The sequence below is a fragment of the Oratosquilla oratoria genome, chromosome 37, assembly GCF_046742065.1.
Source record: "Oratosquilla oratoria isolate Oo_2021 chromosome 37, ASM4674206v1, whole genome shotgun sequence".
NCBI lineage: Eukaryota > Metazoa > Arthropoda > Malacostraca > Stomatopoda > Squillidae > Oratosquilla > Oratosquilla oratoria.
The window spans coordinates 36,034,748-36,054,598 of record NC_134813.1 but is presented as its reverse complement, the minus strand read 5'-3'; the positions used below and the strand labels follow the sequence as shown (position 1 = coordinate 36,054,598).

Genomic DNA, 19,851 nt, shown 5'->3' with positions numbered 1-19,851 from the left:
TGACAAAGAAACAGTCCCACACTAATACAACATAGAAAACAGTCTAAAGTTTCTACCCATAGAGATCTTTGGGAAGGCCAAGGAGCATTGCAAACTGCTGTGGGGCCTCGGGTTTCCAGTCAGTGAAACTTATGCCAACAATTATTATTACTCATATCCACATAACAAAGCCAGGATCACAAGGGCCCTTTGTCCTCCTGCACAGGTACCTGTAGTACCAGATAGTCTAACCAAGATTCTATCACTTCATAGGCCATTTCCAGTCATCTATTGACTTCCACGTCTGATATTCTGAATGTATACAGGGGTGGTGAATGGGAGTGGATTTATGCCTGACTTTGGCTACCTCCCTTGTAAGGGGGAAAAAGCCCTTGGTAAATGAATGTATTATTATCAATTAGAGTCACATATCTTATTAGTGCTCCACTCCCCTCCACCCTCTTCCCGCCAAGATAAGAGGGAGGGAAGAGGGTGGAGGGGATTGGAGTGTGATGGGGATGGAATGGATGGGAGTGGTTTCTATGCCTTTGTTTTTTGGCTACCTTCCTTATAAGGGGGGGGGAAAGCCTTTGTTATATGTATGCATAGATACCACTAATAAGATATGCAACTCTAATTAATAATAATACAGTACATACATATACCAAGGGCTTTTTCCCCCTTACAAGGGAAGTAGCCAAAGTCAAAGGCATACATCCACTCCCATTCACCACCCCTTCCTCTTTTCTTGGCTCTTCCTGGATGACAGGCCATCACTGCATTTTGCCCACTACCCTGGGTCAAAAGCAATGCAGCAAGACATGACACATCCACAGCAAGGCCACTAATAATGATAATTCATGATAATGAAAATATTAATAATAATAATAATAATAGCTGTCTTAAATTTCACTGACTGAACACCCTGAGGCATGCAGTTGTAAGAAATTATTCTTGGTCTTTCCCATAGACCTCTCTGGGAGCAAATGTTGGATTGTTGTATTAATGTGGTTCTGTTTCTTTTTAGATTACTACCCCATCATCCTAAAAGAGTGCCAAGACAGAATTGGCCTGGTAACAAGCACCAAATACCCAAGATGCAACCACCACACACAAGATGCAGAGCAAGTATTATTACAAAGTCATTCACTCTTTCCAGACAGCAACACATTTCCATTGAATGCTTTATGGATCAAACAGGTCATTGTGTCCATTTTCCTGGGAACTGCAGATCTCCTCAAAGAGAGAACCAGGGCAGTGGACTAATGACTTTCTGTGGCATAAGCTGGCAAGAGGTTAGCTTTGTTTATATGAAAAATTGGAAGACCAATAGTCAAAAGTTGATGGAGAGTCTTTTGATGGGAAACCTTTCACTGTCTTTAAGGATGCCCACCTGGAACCTATAAGGACTCCCTCCTCTTCCATAAAGTGATGCATCAATCACATTTCCTTTTCTTTGCTGCCTCTTTCATCTTTTTCTTTATTTCCTGAAAGCAGAAAAGTTGTAATTAATTGTGATATCTCCATGATCATTTTATACATACATATATATACCAAGGCTTTTTCCCCCTTACAAGGGAGGTAGCCAAAAAGGGAAAGGCATAAAATCATTTCCACCCATTCCATCCCTGAATACACTCCACACCCCTCCACCCTCCCTCTTATCTGAGCACCTCCTGGACGACGGGTCATCCCTGCACCCTGTCCACTGCCCTGGGTCAGAAGCAGTGTTGCAAGACACAGCACATCCACAGCAAGGCCGCTTCATCAAATCGGCGACCCCCCCCTCGCCGTCCCCCCATTGCATAAAAGGAGAGGACGGGGAGAAATCCCTTCGGGCTGTGTCAAATTTTGCTCACACATACTACCTCACCCCCCATCCCCCCGCCCATTCCACCTCATGCAATCACAACATCATCCATATACAACCATTCTCCATTCACCAATGTCTTCTGTCCTCTCCCGTCCTTCCTCAATTTTAAAGCAGTAAAATAAAAATGAAAAATAAGGAAAGACAAACCTTAACAATATCAGGAAACAAGACATGAAAGGTTTTATCCTTAAGGTTGAAGTTCCAACTCTCTTCAGCCAACTGTTGTTTCTCATTGTCTTTTGCCACCATACTACCAGCTGTGGGTGACTTCTCCAACTGTGACAAAAATATAAAATAGGAATACATATAACCAAACTACCAGCTGTGGGTGACTTCTCCAACTGTGACAAAAATATAAAATAGGAATATATATATATATAAATAAAATAAACAAATAAAAATAAAATAAATAATTTTCATTCTACCCTGTACTGGTGTACTGACTGCATGATGACATGAAGTCAATACTTAAGTGACTGTTTTTAAGAACACCTACTGACATGAACATCATCTGTTCATGTTAAAGTAAAATCTCTACTCATAAAGGAATGATGAGATACTGTAGTTCTTCCTTTTTACTTTCCTGATGAACCTATTCTTTTCCATTCCTATGACTATCTCTTCCTTCTTTGATCTCCTTGAAGTGGGAGAAAGAAGGATGTTGCCACCATGTTCCAATGTATGTTGCAGAAGACAACTAAACAGGGAGTGAGGGGACTAAGGATCATCCACTTATCTATTTTCTATTTATCTATATACCAAGGACCTCTTCCCCTTTATAAACAAACATTTATTGCAGCATCCACAAACACAGCCCACCCACTAGTCCACATAAAAGAACACCCACACATGCCAAGAAACATCAAAACAACACCCATACCTCTATCACACACAAATACTCTCTACTCTTCCTCCACAACCACCAAATACCCACCTCCAGAAACATATCCATAATCATATTGCCCACTTCCATCAACAGACTGAAAGATAACATACTATTGTATACCAGATCCCTGATATCCATTCTTCTGAAGCCTCTATGCCCAAAGGGGACAGTCCACCAGGCCAAGCTGCGATCACCATCCTGCACTTCTGAATTACCAGAGGCGGGCTGATAAACACATTGCGTATATCTGCCCAGGGTGTAACACTTCACCCTATACTATTCCACATATTATGGAAGCAAGCACTGTACACAATAATGCACATCAACAATACAACATATACTATATAAGGGATTTATGGAAAAACCCCATTTCAGCCATGGTACTCCTCAGGAAGATGGGACTGCTTGGCCATACATATCTTTCTAATTCCAAATAGTGGGTGTTACCTACTGCAACAGTTTCAGCACATAGTACTAAGATGACAATTCTGGTCACACTGATGCACCTTCTAGCACATGCTCCTCACCTTCTTTCCCTTTATAAATAGGAGAGCTGTCAAAACAAACACTCACATCATGAAAACATTTAACTATTCTTAATATCTCAAGGATGAATGGTCACCCAGTCCCATGCCTATAGTTTGGTAAAAAACAGTAGCAAGGCACACTTCTTCCTCAGCAGGGAGTGACAGCCAGAGCTGGTTTACCCCCACTTCTTTACCATATAGCAATTTGCTCTTCCTCATCTTAAAAACAAATTATGAACAAGACAAGAACATCCCTTTGGGGCACTTCACCCTTTTACCCATTCCATCTTCCTTTATTCACTTAAACCTTCTATACTCTCTCTTCCTTGTTCAACAGCCATACTACATTCATCCAAAGACTCCTTCACTCTGTAAAATCTATGTAAAGACCAATAAGAACATTGTTGATAACCTACATCTTACCATAAAGGACAAAAGTCCCATGAGGATGGTTGCAACACACCATGTCGGGTTCCATGTTTCAGGGTGATGGTCAGAAATGGAAAGACAAAGCCGCATGTTAGTCCTAAAGCGTCCTGAAGGTGTGATCATGTAGATGCTTGGAGGTTTGAATGGGTATTCCGCTGGGAAAATCAGCTTACCATGGTAATAGCCACCTTCATATGGAGACTCTTCTGGACCTTTCAGAACATAGTGCCTGAGGCAAAGATATTTTATTAGTCTAATTTCCAACAGACTTTATAATAGCTTACAAATACATTACATATACCATGTACTACAAAGAAAAGAATATAAATGAACAGTAAATTCTTATCTACCATTCTAAAATATTTGACATGAGTGGTTCTGCTGTGACATATGGTACAGGATCCTGTTTCAGTCTTATGTAGTCTGTCCTTAATCGTGAAATTGCTGCTTGTGAAGGTTCTGTCATCCTGAAAAGAGAAATAATGAATAAATCATGCAACCTATAAGTATAATGGAAGGGGCTGTCAAAGCATTCACTCTCTCTACACCTATCCAATACTCATTCATTGCCCAATCCATTCTAGTACCTTGTAGATGAAGGGTCATCACCATTCCCAGCCACGCCTATGAAAAAAAAAAAAAAAAAAAAAAAACCTACGAGTTCTCAACAGTATTTTACATCTGTATTATAATTTGTCAAGTTCTGAGGGTCATGCCTCACAGTCATGATGATCTATCACTGCTGCTGTCTCTTGTCATTTGATACATCTAGTCTGGTATTGAATCAGTGGCTGCCTGGAAGATAGTAGTGTACATGCTACTGCCAGTTTATCAGGTAACACAAAAAAAAAAAAAAAAAAAAAAAATCCAGCTTGCTCTTAAAAGTATTCAGTGAACATCTTTTCACTTCTCCGAGTTTTTTGTGAAGGCATTGAAGATCCTTGGCTTATGGATGAAGCTTCAGGCTAGTAAGGTCTTCATCTACCCTGATGTACATATTGGCAAAATACTTCTGTCACGTTTCTTTCTGGTCCATTTGTTCTCACAGGTATATGTTGAGGAGTAGAAAGGATTAGACACAATGCTTTCCAGGATTTTCCAGATATATACAAACCTACATCTATTCCTTTTCCTCTGTTAGGAGTAAAGGCCCAGTTGTTTCAGATGATCCCAATAGCTGAGAACCTTCATCCCTGTAACTTGTTGAGTGAGGGATCTTTATACATTTACTAGTTCCTGAGAAGAGCTGGTAAGGCACCTGTGTTAGATGGGTGTCATACAAAGTGTCTGAAGAAGGGAGGTACAATAACAGTGGATTGACTAGTGAGATTGTTTAATGTGTCTAAGGGAGGGTAGCATGCCAGGGGAGTGCCTGTATAGTTCCGCTTTAAAAGGGAAAAAGGGACAAATAGGGGTATAGTAGTTTCAGAAGGATCAGTTTGTTGTGTGTACTTGGGAAGACTTTTGGGAGGGTTTTAATTGAGAGCATTAGGAGAGGAAGAGAGGGAGTAATTGGTGAGGAATAGCATGGGTTTAGGAATGGTAGGGGTTGTGTGGATCAGACTTTTGTAGTAAGATATATGTGAGAAAGCTTTGACAAAAGGTAAGGATGTTTTTTGGGCCTTTATGGATGTGGAAAAGGCTATGACAGGGTAGACAAGAAGGCACTGTGGGAAGTTTTACAGATATATAGGATTGAGGAAAAGCTGTTAAGGGTAGTCGAACAAGAGTAGTAAAGCCTGTGTTAGAATTGGAAATGGAGGGAATCAGGTTTGTGGGACTGCATCAGGGCTGTGTCATATCACCATGGCTATTCAGTGTGTACATGGATGGGATGGTGTGGAAAGTAAATGCAAGGCCAATGGACATAAGACTGTTGATGGTTAAAGAAAAAGGAGAAAAGTGAGAGGTGAGCCAGTTGTTGTTTGCTCATGACACTGCACTTGTGGCAAGTTCAGTGTGGGGATAAAGAGAACAATGGAGCTTGGGAAATTATGCGATAAAGTTGAAGGTAAATGTGGGTAAAAGGTGATGAGATGTACAAGGGGAGGGGAGGGCAGCAAACTGGAGGTAAGTCTTAAAGGAGAGAGGCTAGAGGAAATGGGTAACTTTGGGTATTTGGGGTCACTGTGGCAGGAAAGGGAAGAGTAGATGTGGAGGTAAATTGTAGATTGAGAGAAACAATTAAATACCTTTGGGAATGGATGCAAAGGGGAGATTATATTTACCCAGTTGCATTTTGTGGGAAGGGGAACTATGCTCGTGGTGTCCCGCCATTGTATCTCGCAGTGTCTAGTTTGCTTTTAAACTCGTGAATGGTTTTTGCGCATACTATTTCATTATCTAGTTTGTTCCAAGTGTCCAAAACTCTATGTGGAAAACTGTTTTTCTTCAGTTCTCTTCTATAGCTATGTTTTTTTATTTTCTTTCCATGTCCTTTTGTGTTTCTCTTGTCCCAGTTAAGTAAGTCCTCTCTATCAAGTATCTCTGTGCCTTTCATGATTCTGTAGATGGTCAATAGGTCACCTCTCTCTCTTCTTTGCTCCAGTGTTGGTAACTCCAGTTTAGCCAATCTCTCCTCGTATGATAGGTTTGCAAGTGCAGGTGCCATTTTTGTAGCTGCTCTTTGGATTCTATTTTCTTTATATTCTTTTTGGTACTGGGGGACCACAATGTCGCCGCATACTCTAGTCTAGGCCTTATCAATGTAACCAATATATTTTTTATCATGTCTTCGTCCAAGTATGCAAATGCCACTTTTATTGATCTTAGCAAGTTGTAAGTCTCCCCGACAATTTTGTTAATCTGTTTATCATAGGACAAGTCGTTCGTGATAATTACTCCCAAATCTTTTTCGGATCCTAATTTCTTTACTTCCTTGGTTCCAATTGTATATTTTCCTGACATTCTGTTTTTGCTTTTTCCAAACTCCATTATGCTACACTTCTTAGTATTAAAGTCCACTTCCCATTTCTGACTCCAGTTCCATACCCTATTTAGGTCTTCTTGCAGTGCTTCACAGTCCATATCAGTTTCTACTTTCCTTAACAGTTTGGCGTCGTCAGCAAAGAAGCTCATGTAACAGTTCACGTCCTCGTCCATGTCATTCATATAGATAGCAAACATTATTGGTGCCAGTACAGATCCTTGCGGTACTCCACTGATCACCTCTTTCCAATCTGAATATTTTTCTCTGAGCACTACTCTCATCTTTCTACCAGTCAGGAAGTCCTCCATCCATTTTAGTAGGTTCCCTTGTATTCCTCCTATGTGTTCCAGTTTTTTTAGTAATTTTCTGTGTGGTACTTTGTCAAAGGCTTTTTGCAAGTCTAGGAATGCACAATCAGCCCATCCATTTCTTTCTTGCACTATGTCTATTAGCCTTGAGTAGAAGCATATTAAGTTTGTGGTGCATGATCTTCCTTGTCTGAACCCAAATTGTCTTGGGTTTAATATGTTGTTGTCTTCCAGATGTTTTACCCATCTATTCTTGATGATTTTCTCACAAATTTTGGCTATGGTGCTTGTTAGTGATACTGGCCTATAGTTGGTGGGTTCTTCCTTGTTTCCTCCTTTATATATTGGTACAATGTTAGCATTTTTCTAGTCATTAGGTATCTTTCCTTCTTTGAGTGAGCTGTTTATTATGATGTGTATTTTGTCCGTTAGTTCTTCTTTGCATTCCTTTAGAATCCAATTTGCAATACCATCCGGGCCATGTGATTTTCTGACGTCCAGTTTTGATAGATGTTCTGATATTTCTTTTTGTGATGTTGTAAACTCACTCATGTGGGGAGATTGCTTGTTATTATCTACGTCCCAATTTTGTATTTTCTCTCTGGTGAAGACAGATTTAAAGTGGTTGTTCATGACTTCAGCCATCTCTAATTCTTCTGTGTATTCTATATTTCCTTGGCGTAGTTTCACCATTTCCTGTTTGGTTTTAAGTTTAACCATTCACATACCGATAGAATAGCTTGGGTTGATCTTTGCATTTATCTATAATATCCTTCTCATGGTTCCTTTTTTCCTCTCTTCTCACATTAACATACTCATTTCTACAGTTTATATAAATTTGCCATTTGCTTTGTTTTTTGTCTTTTCTCCACCTTTTCCAAGCTTTGTCCCTTCTGTCTTTTGCCTCACTGCATCTTTTGTTGAACCAACATTTAATGTACTCTCTCGCTTTTGTCTTGGTACATGCCTGTTTACCCCTTCATTGTAATTATCCATCAATATATTCCATTTCTCTTCCACTGTTGTCTCTTCCATATAGAATTTTTCCCAGTTTGCATTCTGGAAGAATGTCTTTAGTTTTGCAAAGTCTGTTTTGTTGTACATCAATCTTCCTTTCCTATGCTTTTCGTTCCTCTCCATGTCTATTTCTTCCTTTAGTACAGTTTCGATGAGTACATGGTCACTCTTTCCAATTGGTGTCTTGTACTGGATTTTGTCCACTATTTCAGGTTCTGTTGTAAATATTAAATCTAGTTTCAATGGCTCTTCGTTGTTTCTGTACCTTGTGTTTTCACTGACCCATTGGGTCATTGTGTACTCTATGGTCATGTCTAGCAGTACATTGCCCCACAAGTCATCTCCTCCTCGCACTGTCATGCTGTCCCAACAAATTTCTTTGCAATTGAAGTCCCCCATAATTACCAGATTACCCTTGAAGGGGTGATTGTGCTGACGGTACTGTATGGGGCAGAGACTTGGAACTTAAGTGAGGAAGAGAAGAAAAGTTTAAATGTGTTTGAAATGAAATGTCTGAGAAGTATGGTAGCAGTTACAAGGTTGGATAAAGTGAGAAACAAGAAGGTAAGGAGGAGAATGGGGTTGGAAAAGGAGATAGCTGATAGGGCTCATGAAAGAGTAATGGGATGGTTTGGACACATGGAAAGAATGAGTGAAGAAAGATTAGTAAAAGAGGTGTGGAAGACAGAGGTGGATGGAATGAACTTGAGGGGACAGCCAAGAATGAGATGGATGGATGAGGTGAAAGGGGCAATGAGCAAGAGTGGAATGTCTGTTGAGCAAGGAAGGGGTAAGGGGTAGGGATGAGTGGCTGTTGTCATGAACTAGACTCTGTATTTGAATTGGTGCTTCAAATCATAAAATGTGACTCGAGCAGTTCCTACAATCCAGATTCTAAACCTCAATTTAGCCTCTTTTTTGATCATTTAAATCTCACTGGGGTTAAGAGAAAGGTGGAGTGCAATTACTTAATTTAATATGTACATAGATTACAATTTGCCTTTAACTTACGATGAAGTTCGGTGTGAATAGAGTGCGAGTGCAGTAATCAGGGGGCCTGAAAATGCCTGTACATCTTTTTATACTACAACCATACAACACCAGTCCCATGGCACAGGTGTCAATGTATGCCAGTGTAACCTATCCTATCACTACCCAGCTCCACACAATTTACAGGTTTCTTTATTTTTGTGTGAAGAGGGCTCACAATATATCAACTACTACTCATCTTAAACATGCAAGTGTGGGGGGCCTAGAGATGAGGGCCCTACTTCGAGTCATCTTGATTTACGTGCCCTCTGACCTCTAAGGGTGGGAGGCTCCGATTGTGTAGTCCTCCGCTGTCAGCTTCCAAATCCCCTGCAACTTGGATGACAAAATAAGATACTCCTGTCTACAACAACTAGAAATCTTATTCTATGTTCTTAGATAAACCTACACATTTTACAATATACCTAGAAAGCGGATGGTGTGGCTCCAGCTAGGACATGGCACCATACCAGTGTCTTTTGTGTGTGACGCCCACGTCTTCTGTCAGTGACATGTCATGAAACATGACACTGTGTATAGATGATACTGTGATGCAAGGGATGGAGGGGGTGAAGGATGAGGTGGGGTGGGGGTAGGGAGTGTTTATATGTGAATGATATCTTGATGCAGCTTGAAGGGATTTCTCCTCATCTTCTCTTTTTCTGCATGAAGAGATGGAGGGGGGGTCAATGATTAACTGAAGCTGCCTTGCTGTGGATGTGCTGCATCTTGTTGCATTGTTTCTGACCCAGGGCAGTGTGCAGGATACAGGGATGACCCATCATCCATGAGGAACTAAGATGAGAGAGAGGAAAGGGTGGTGGATGGGAGTGGAATGGGTGGGAGTGGATAGGAGCCTTTTGACTTTGTTACCTCCTTTGTCAGAGGGAAAATCCCTTGGTATATAGATTGATAGTTCCTGGATATCACTCTTTTTGTGTGGAGACCAGAATTGACTACAGTAGTCCAGTATGGGCTGAACTAATGCTTTCCAAAGTTTGTATCACCTCTTACTCTCTGGATCAGCAAGTTCTCACTACCCATCTCATCATTCCTCTGGCTTTCCATTTCTGTGATGTGATGGTGAAAGGTGACATCATTGAGATGTACTCCAGGCTATTTCACATGAATCTGAAGTTTATTTTACTGGTCACTCTGTAAGCAATGATGTTGCCTGTTTTATGCAATGTTTTGTATCGCATCTCAGCAGATTTGTCTTCGTTGAACTGAAAGTTGGATTTTGAGGATCACGCATAAGTCTTACCTAACTTATCCTGCAGTTAACCGACTTGTTCTGCAGTATCTATTAATAGGCTGATATTAGTTTCATCAATATAGGAGGAAAGGACAAATTTTCAACAATACTGTTTTGTCCAATGCCTATGTCATCTATATGGGTAAATCTAAAAATCAGACCTAAACAATATAGCAACAGAAAATTAAATATTAATTTTGTAAATTATAACACAACGTAATATAAGTTTTCCTTAGCAGAAAAAAAAAAAAAAAAAAACTGCTAAAAGCAATACACTACCAAATGGAGTCGCAACAAATGCTTCCAGATGTCATATGTTTTGATAACTGTGGAAGTCAAAGAAATTAGAGTATGATAAATTGTTCTGTTCTAACCTAACCTAACCTGCATTTAGTATAGTGGTACCTATAATGCTGGAGGTCATCAGGGGTGTTGTCAGAGATAGTGACCAATGGTTTTGGCATCCAAGCAGACTGAGGGGTGTAGAGACACATTTGCAATGACACCTACATAGGCATCATGAGGCATGAGTGGGTATATGAGGATGTGGGCATTGGCGTCTTAATTATAGTTATTTTGTAGTTGTAGCTGAGTGACCCCCCATATTCTGTAAACTGACTCAATCATATTTTCTGTGGTTATTAATATTCAGAGCGAAATAGAACAAATAATACAGCTGTAACTTTATATTTTATAATGTGAGTACTATGGTACATCATCGAATCATTGTACATCAGGCAGCCAAAGCTGCCCGCAAGAATATCACTCGTACTGAAGAGGTTAATTGCTTCAAGAAAAATTTATATATTCTAATTCACAAGATTTGTATCTATCTTTTTTGATATATTGCTTATGTTTCACAAAGTAGCTATTGCCATCATCACATTGACATTGATGAGGCTGGACACAACACAAACATGGTGGTCTTGAACCTATCATTGCAGCTTCATTTGGTAATGTATTTGCTTTTGGCAAGGATTTTTTGTTATTGATTTCTGCCAAGGAAAACATATATTACATTGATGTATTTTCATTTCCCAAAATAATATTTAATTTTATATTGATATATTGCATAGGTGTGTACTTCCTTAATAATACCTTTATATGTAGCTTGAAGAGGAATGGTCCCAAAACTGACCCTAGTGGCACTCCCTCTGGTTATTGTGGCATTCTCTGACGTTTGAAGATCCACAACAGTTGCCCAAGTTCTTCCTATGAGCTGTGAAGCCATTCTTCCAAGTTGCCAGAAATACAGTAGGATGCCATGAACAAATTTGTTAAAGTCAAGAAACACAACATTAATTTCAGTTCCTTGTGCTTCAGACGGTGGTCCATTCGTTGTAAGGAATACATTTCAGAATTTAGCTAGGATTATCAACTGTCTTACAAAGGTACATCAAAGTACGAATACACTACAGTATTTACACTAAACAAACAACTCCAGAAATTTACAACTGGCAGAGCCAGATAGGCTTATCTTCATAATCATATGCCTATGTCACGTCTGTATCCTTTAAAAAATCAATAACTGGTATTCTTACATCGTAAATATCAAGCTACAGCTTCAAAAACAAAAATATAATCAAGATTTTCAACTAAAAACATGTAACTGGTACTTACGCTAAGATGGATTGTTGCTACGCTGTGCTCAGTCCAATCTTTTCCGTACCTAGTATTTCTTCCGTTTTCTTTTACGATACATATATTCAAGAAAATGACATGGAAGTCTGCAAATAACCAGACACTCTTGTAATTTACGGTTTAAAGCTACAAGCACCGTTTAATGTCCCAAACGCAGGGAGATTGTATGCTGCCTTGGTTTACCGCGACGCGTTAGGCTTCTACTGTCAAACATTTGTGACACCCTAGCGAGTAGCCTTTTCCATTGTCTCCTTCAACTCGAGTCGTCCATGCTTTTTACAAATTGTTTGACAACCAATTTTCTTGAAAACTATGACGTGTAGACATTATGATAACTGTGGAAATAAATCCTTTCAATAATTCCATTATGTACGATTACTGGATGGCACACCTATAATAATATACGGTCGCTCATGTTTAAATTGCTGTCTCGTTATGAGAAAATTATAGAAAATATACAGGAATGTAAAAACGTAGATGTGATTTATCTGGGTTTCGCAAAATCCTTCGACAATGTAGATCACGGCATCCTCCTTCATAAACAGAGAATAGTGGGAGTGGCTACTCAGCTTCCTCACAAACTGGACACAACAAGTGACAGTTCAGGGAACCCTGACGGAACCAAGTGACCAGAGGAGTACTTCAGGACTCAGTCCTGGGCCCATTTTTATTCCTAAACATGATTGGAAACATTGACAAGGACCTACAGCATTCACATGAATCATCCTTCCCCGACGACACCGGCCAGGATCGCCAGGGACATCAAATCTGCTGCAGACGTGGCCCTACTGCAAACGGACCTGGGCAGAGTGGCAAGAGGGGCCGAAATTAACATGACCCTAAACAAGGACATGTTTGAGCTCCGGGGGTATGACCCACTCCAAGACCTAAAAACGGGCACTAACAAATGTAACCGAACGCCCATTGAAGCTAGTAACTCTGCACATGATCCACGACCTAACTTTCACGGGACACAATGAACTAGCGGTTGAGAGTGCCCGCAAGCTTTCGGGGTGGATCCTGAAAAAATAATCACACGAGGTATAGAAATCGCATGCTGACCGTCCCCTCTAAGCTGTGCGCATGTACGCGCGCACATATGTTTTGCAACTAGCGCGCACAAGGAAAAAATGTCCGCACGCAAGGTTTTCAAATTATATTAAAATCCATTCAAGAAAGAAGTTTCACCTTAACATCAACTTGTACATTCTCTAAAAACATGGTACTTTACCAACCGTCAAAACAAACAATTGGTTTATTTTCTCTCTTCTAACTCAAGCGCTTCGATCATTGCAAACTAAATAACTTTGCCATTTGGCTGGAGTGTAGAAATCCTTTGGTGGAGGTAATATGTAATACAAACTTACAAATTGTGCGTATCTGGCCATAAAAAAATTCTTCTGCTTGTTCATAGGCCAATGGCATGAATACCATAGGCCTAACCATGCTAACCTCCTTGCATGAACAAATGAACTATCCATGCAACGTGGTTATCCTTGTGGTCGTGTGGATGTTTTTTTTTTCCAACAAAATAAAATCAAAACCAGCCCTGCTGGGCATACTGGGACCTGGTAGATACGGCCAGGTTAGCATGGTTAGGCCTATGACATTCATGGCATAGGCAGAAGACAATTTTATTAAATTTTCTAACATGCTAGCCTCCTTGCATGAACAAATGAATTATCCATGCACTGTGGGCGTGGTCATCTTGGTGGTCGTGTGTATGTTTTTCCAACAATATAGAATAAAAAAAAAAGCAGCCCTGCTGCACATACTCGGGCTGGTAGATAGTGCCGGGCCCATCAACGTCTGCTAGGTATTAGGCCTACTATTTCATGCCTTCAAACCTTCATCCGGACGTCTGATAACAAACACGAAATCATGTATCTGGTGTGGTGTGCATTTATGTAATGCATTCCGACGAACCACCAGAGCCCTTACATGACAAAGTGCTGCCCCGAGGCAAAATGCCGCCCCGGGGCAAATTTCTCAGTGACCCCCCCCCCTACCCCCATCACCACTTCCCATCTCCACAGTCCCTTACAGCCTGTTTTAACTATTGGCCTGCGAAATAATTAAACGGATTTTAAAGATTGTATTTAATGTACCCATTGCAGAAAGGATAATGGAAAAAAATCATACTCTGTTTATTCTAACGCAAAATTCGTATATTACGGTAAAATATTCGGGGCTCCTTTGACCTTTTATTATAATTACTTTGTCAGCCTTGTGGTCGGCATGTCCAGACTAGACTTGCCGCACCCCCTAAATGTGCCGCCCCAGGGCATATGCCCCCCCCACACACACACACAATGTGAGGGTCCTGCTCACCAGTTCTTATTGCCGGCTTGTTCAGGGCGTTCACGTTCATCCTCTGAAGATTCCTCGCTCTCGACAAGTTCTTCGTCAGTTGAGTCTTGTTTGGATATCCAAATTGGTTCGCACATGTATCCTTGTACCGTACCCACATTGAAATACGAGAGGGCATCCAAATCCTATAAATCTTCTTCACTCGATGTGAAATCCCTATCGTGTTGCTCGCTGGCAATACTGACGTCATCAGTTGCCCTAGCGGTGGAAATGTAACTACGACATTGAAAAGTTCGTCTGCTCCCAGGCACTTTTAAGATCATATTGTTTGGGGTAAAATCAATACTATAAAAGGCTAGACACGTGCATCTTAGTGTTCTAAATTCTTCTAAGTTATATTTTCATGCATGAAATAACAAAAAATAAAATCTAAAACCTTCTCAGCTGACCCTACTGAGGAAGGCGTAAACACCCATCGAGCTCAGGTCTAACCCTATTTGAACCCCGAGTTGCATCATGTGTTGTTTTTTCTCTTTTAATTAAGTCAGCCTCCCCAATATTTTATAATAGTCTTCTACTCGATCTAGGACTTATTGTCAGTATCCAAGGTTTAAAGGATAAATTCAAAGACGTTCCTATTTTAATGTTACAATATAGAAGACCTCACCATCAAAGAGGAATACAGATTATAAAGTTGAAGTAGATCTTTATTGATGTGAGTGTCCTGCAGATCACCATTGGTGGAGTGGGACCAGATAAAGAACTACAAGTAAAAAGTAAAACAAGTAAAATTATCTGATGGTGACTCGTATGTCACATAGTTTTCAGAGATGGCATAGTTTGCACACATGCAAATTTCTGCGCACACACAGAATATATATATATATATATATATATATATATATGTATATATATATATATATATATATGCGTAAGTAACCACTAGGAAAAGTAAACTAACGAAGCAGAGCGCTTTCATATAATTACATAAGCACTGAAGATGTAATTATATGAAACCGCTCTGCTTTGTTAGTTTACTTTTCCTAGTGGTTACTTACGTATTTGTAAATACACGTTCCTAGTGTTTTATTGCACACACATTATATATATATATATATATATATATATATATATATATATATATATATATATATATATATATACACACACAGAACATTGATGCTGACCCTGTGGAAGATCTAGTCCTACTAAGACTGGAATATTGCTGCCAACTCTGGTCCCCACACAAATAAGGGGAAATAGCCAAAACTGGAGGCAGTACAGAGGACCTTGGCAAGCCAAATAGAAGGCATTCAAGGGCTTGTCACAGATCACTTGTGACTTGTAAAATTTGGCTGAATTATACATACAAACAACCGTTTAACTACTATATCAATTACAGTTTGAAGAAACTAAGTGGTTTGCGAGAGTATCACCAATTTGCGTAATTGCAGTTCGAAACTCTGAAGCTTCAAATGCCAAGACTTGGAAACTCTGAAGCTCTGAAGCTCTGAAACTCTGAAGCTTCAAAACTCCGAAACTTCGAAACTCAAACTCCGAAACGCGAAGGGTAGAGGAAGGGAGAATGACCAGAATGGACAGTCAAGAATCGACAAAGCCGGTGGAAGTCGGGACTACTGGAGCAAAAGTACGGTCTAGCCGGCGTATCTCCATATCACCATTGAGACTTCGTTCTACATCGAATCGTCTGGGTGAGCTTGGACCGGTGGAAGAAGTACGGTCGGCAAGGAGCTGCAGGCTGGACCAGTCAACTCGCTTCATCGCTCGACTTGGCGAGTGAATTTGCACGGGCGACACCTATCACTGGGGTGTCGCCCGTGCAAATTCGCGAGTATTACAGATACTCGCGGCTACAAGAAGTTTGAAGTATTGACTCTTATAACAGTTATCTGCCAGAGTTGTGATATTGTATTTCGTAATTTGTGAACATTTGAACTTTGAACGTTATGAACACTGTGGATATTGTGAAGAGCCGGTTGTTCTCGCCCGCCGGTGAGATTCGCTGTACCAAACAGTCGAGTGAAATTGAAATCTAAACTGTTACTAGATTGCATTGTTAATTTGTTTATGTATACATAAAATTGTATAATTAATTATTGGTGTGAGAGATTGATGGGTTGTGAATATATGTAACTATTAATTATTGGTGCGAGTGACTGTTCGCTAATTATTAGATTGAAATAAACTTGTTTGATTGGCCCCGCTCTCCGACATAACTTATGTACCACGCTATACAGAAAGAAGTACCCACACAAATTTTTAAATGTTTATGTAGAACCCTCGTAGGTCAGTGAAGCTGCCGGAGTAATTTAAATTGTGTATTGAAATTAATATTTGGTCAACTGCTACAGAGGTGTAAAATTCTGACAGGGCTCAATTACTGGGAGAGATTGAAGGAACTTAGGCTCTACTCCCTCCAGAGACGTGAACGATACACCGTCATATACATGTAGAAAACGCTAAAACTGATGTCAAATATTGGTTTACAAGTGAACAATCACCCACGACGGTGACGGCTATGCCACAATCAAAGGGCAAATTGAGGCCTGTCCCAGCTTCACATATACAGGGACATGACTCTTTAATTCTGTACCGTTAAAGATAAGGAGCCTGACTGGCAACACACCAGCTTCACATATACAGGGACATGACTCTTCATTTGTCCCGTTAAAGATAAGGAGCCTGACTGGCAACACACCAGCTTCACATATACAGGGACATGACTCTTCATTTGTCCCGTTAAAGATAAGGAGCCTGACTGGCAACACACCAGGTAGCTTAAAAAAAACAGCTGAATAAATGGCTACAAACATTGCCTAAGCCCCTAATCCTGGATACATCAGCCACACGAATGACAGACTCAATCCTTACAGCAGACTTATGAGGTAAGGAGCTGTCTGGAGACCGGGGACGACTACGTCAGCTGCGTCCTTGGATGAAGGAAATTATGCAAAGTAAACAAAATTAATGTACGTATGCGTTCTCAATTCGTTTACATCTTCAAGAAGTAACGAACAACTGAAAGCCAACGCTCAAAATGTTTTATATTGCAGGAACCCGATGAAACAGCAAGGAAGCTTGGATATGTTCTGACGGCTTCAGCAGGCAAATATCCCAGATAGTCTGTTGTCTAACAATGACAAAGAATACGTTCAATTTGCAAGCAAAACAAAGATACGGCAGTGAATTTTTGGAAGTGCAAACCTACACGATATAAATAGAAATTTAGACATTATTTAATTATAATACATCAACGTAATATAAGTTTTTCTTGGAAATCGATATCGGAAATATAAAAGCTATACACGAACGTAGTCGCTTCAATTTCTAACGTTATCTTTGTTTTGGTAGATAGAGGTCGAAGAAATTAAAGAATGATAAATTCGTTTATTGTAACCTAACTTATCTGGCTACCCTGCACTTATTAACGCGGTACCTGTCATTATAGAGGTCATCAGGGTCGCCGTCGTAGTCTTCGACCTCCGAATCTATCAAAACGGAGATGGCGTCTAAAGGCCTGTCTACACGAGCGGGCCTGATCGGCGGGCTTGCCCGTTAACGGGCATATTTGACGGGCAAACGATCAAATTGCCCGAAAGGCCGCCGAGCGAAATCACTGAGCTGGTGCCCGGTAGCTGGAGTTTCTACCCTGCCAGACGCAAGATAATATCGTGAACCATATCCTTTTCTTCTTTTTCTTCTTGAGACACACAGCTATTATCATAGAGCACAAAATCTTTTTCTTGACAATGCTAGGCACCATGGTTCTCGTACAGCACTCCACCCGCTACTGGCAACATCGTCGGGCAGGCCCAGCTGTTCATCACTTCGGTCGTGTGGACAACATTCACGGGCAGGCCCGCGAGAATTTGCCCGTTAACGGGCAAACCCGCCGATCAGGCCCGCTCGTGTAGACAGGCCTTAAAGGTCAACGCGAATTTGTTCGTTTGTGTATCGCATAGGTGTGCACTTCTAAAAAAAAAATGCCGGTCTATCATATAATCTACCTATAGCTTACTGATAACTTTAATAACACTTTTAACTTATTGTTAGTTTCATTAATAAGGTAGGCAAAAATAGCAGACAAATATCCGTATAATGACAACACCGATTTTCACCCGAGTACCTGTACATCTCCCCTACAGTCTGTAGATGCCGTCACCCATCTTCTAGGATGTAAATACACATGTATTCATATATCGAAGTAAAAGTCATAGCAGATCGGTTAGCACCATTTTCTGACTGTCAACTCAAAAATAACGAAGTGAGTGAAAATACAATTGTAACGATGTTGCGAACAAACACCAGCTGGATAAATGTCTAAACTGAAATACACACCAGGACGTCCAGACGGGTATAACCCCTTGAGGAAAACTGGATACGGCCACTACGTGTTGACCTGGTGGGATGATATGCCCACCATACCGAATCAAGTCAGTCAAGTAAATGACGGCACTGACGGAGTGACGGAAGAGACAGCTGTAGTACTTCCATGCGCAAGTTGATTGTCATATATCTCGATGTTTACGTATGCAATAGTCCAAAGTAGACTGGGAGGCGAAGAGTATCTCATTCATGAACTTGGTAGAAAGGAAAAGTAGTGAAAGCCGGGACTGAATTATTTTTTTGTTTCTTGAATATTTGTGAAGGTATTTTATAAATGGTCACCGTTCATATTTCTGATAATCTAGTTTTTTTCACTTGCTATAAAAATGTTTACATAAATATGTAATCACTGATTGTGGTGTGTTGGTCGTCCTGAGCGTCGTGCACTTTTTTAAGTTTCCCCTTTGTTTTAAAATAAGTGTAAAGTATTAAACCATTGTATGTCACAAGAAATGGTTGACACTCCTGGAGTATAGTAGTCCTGTCCAGCCATGTGATTTTGTGCTCTACCTCTCACGTTCAAAATAAACCACCTGTTTTAATATAAAAAAAACAATGGAATATGATTATCATTATGATTATATCATCAATATATTTGTTCTATTATCAAAAATTCAATTCGCCTTAAATTGTAAATGCTAGGTATTGACTATTGTTGATAACTCATTTAATTGGTCTTAATGAAGTTCTTATGCAGTATTTATCTACATTTAACATTGATAGCTCATCATCATGATCATCACGAGTGTACTTACTTAGTTTTTACTTAGTGAAGTTCTGAGGTCGATCCTCACAGCCGTAGTGGACTACCGCTGCTGCCAGTCCTGTTGTCCTTCCTTGCGAGGGTCAGTTGGTCTGGTAGTGTGTTTTGAGAGAACCTACTTATGGCAGTGTAGCCTGGCACTGGAGGCTCGTCTGGCACCTTCCGCAGGAACCTGTCCAGTGCATGTTTGAAGCTGTCCACCGAGCATTTAGTTTTCTCTCTCACCTCCTTTGGGAGGGCGTTGAAGATTTTTGGACCCTCATGGCCTAGGCTGGTTGCCAGTAGGGTCTTAATCCTCACCGGGGCTCTTGATGGGAGAGTTTGTCTCTCACATTTATGCCCATGCCTTATACTGTGGTATGGCTTGATTGTAGAGGGCGTGGGGTCCGGAACAAGAGCTGCATGATTAAGTACTGCAGATTAATAGTAACAAGCAATTTTTAAGTCTTGTGTTTTTTAAAGGAGGACCTCCGGTCTTGAGTTGCACATCCACACATC

General features: G+C 40.4%; 2 protein-coding genes across 10 annotated transcripts in view; one reads left to right on the top strand and one right to left on the bottom strand.

Moving 5' to 3' along the window:
- Nucleotides 1-201: 201 nt before the first annotated feature.
- On the bottom strand, nucleotides 202-18,632 carry LOC143019653 (ubiquitin-conjugating enzyme E2 J2-like). Of its 5 annotated transcripts, none has more exons than XM_076175550.1 (5): nucleotides 18,543-18,632; nucleotides 4,045-4,161; nucleotides 3,689-3,923; nucleotides 2,000-2,128; nucleotides 202-1,466 (listed from the first exon to the last, which is right to left on the bottom strand). In XM_076175550.1, the coding sequence occupies exons 2-5, from the start codon at nucleotides 4,158-4,160 to the stop codon at nucleotides 1,416-1,418; spliced, it is 531 nt and encodes a 176-aa protein (XP_076031665.1). In that variant the 5' UTR covers nucleotide 4,161; nucleotides 18,543-18,632; the 3' UTR covers nucleotides 202-1,415. The 5 variants fall into 5 exon arrangements, with proteins under 5 accessions (XP_076031665.1, XP_076031662.1, XP_076031663.1 ...); XM_076175547.1 differs by lacking the exon at nucleotides 18,543-18,632 and adding an exon at nucleotides 11,853-12,070; XM_076175548.1 differs by lacking the exon at nucleotides 18,543-18,632 and adding an exon at nucleotides 11,331-11,846.
- Nucleotides 18,633-18,720: 88 nt separating this feature from the next.
- The window catches only part of LOC143019652 (guanylate kinase-like), a 53,673-nt gene continuing 52,542 nt past the window's right edge, over nucleotides 18,721-19,851 (top strand). For 3 of the 5 annotated variants that reach the window (XR_012965842.1, XM_076175543.1, XM_076175540.1), the window contains exon 1: nucleotides 18,721-18,853. The gene's annotated coding sequence lies outside the window, so the exon portion shown is untranslated. The remainder of the gene's footprint in view (nucleotides 18,854-19,851) is intronic. The other 2 variants (XM_076175544.1, XM_076175541.1) reach the window with 1 other exon arrangement.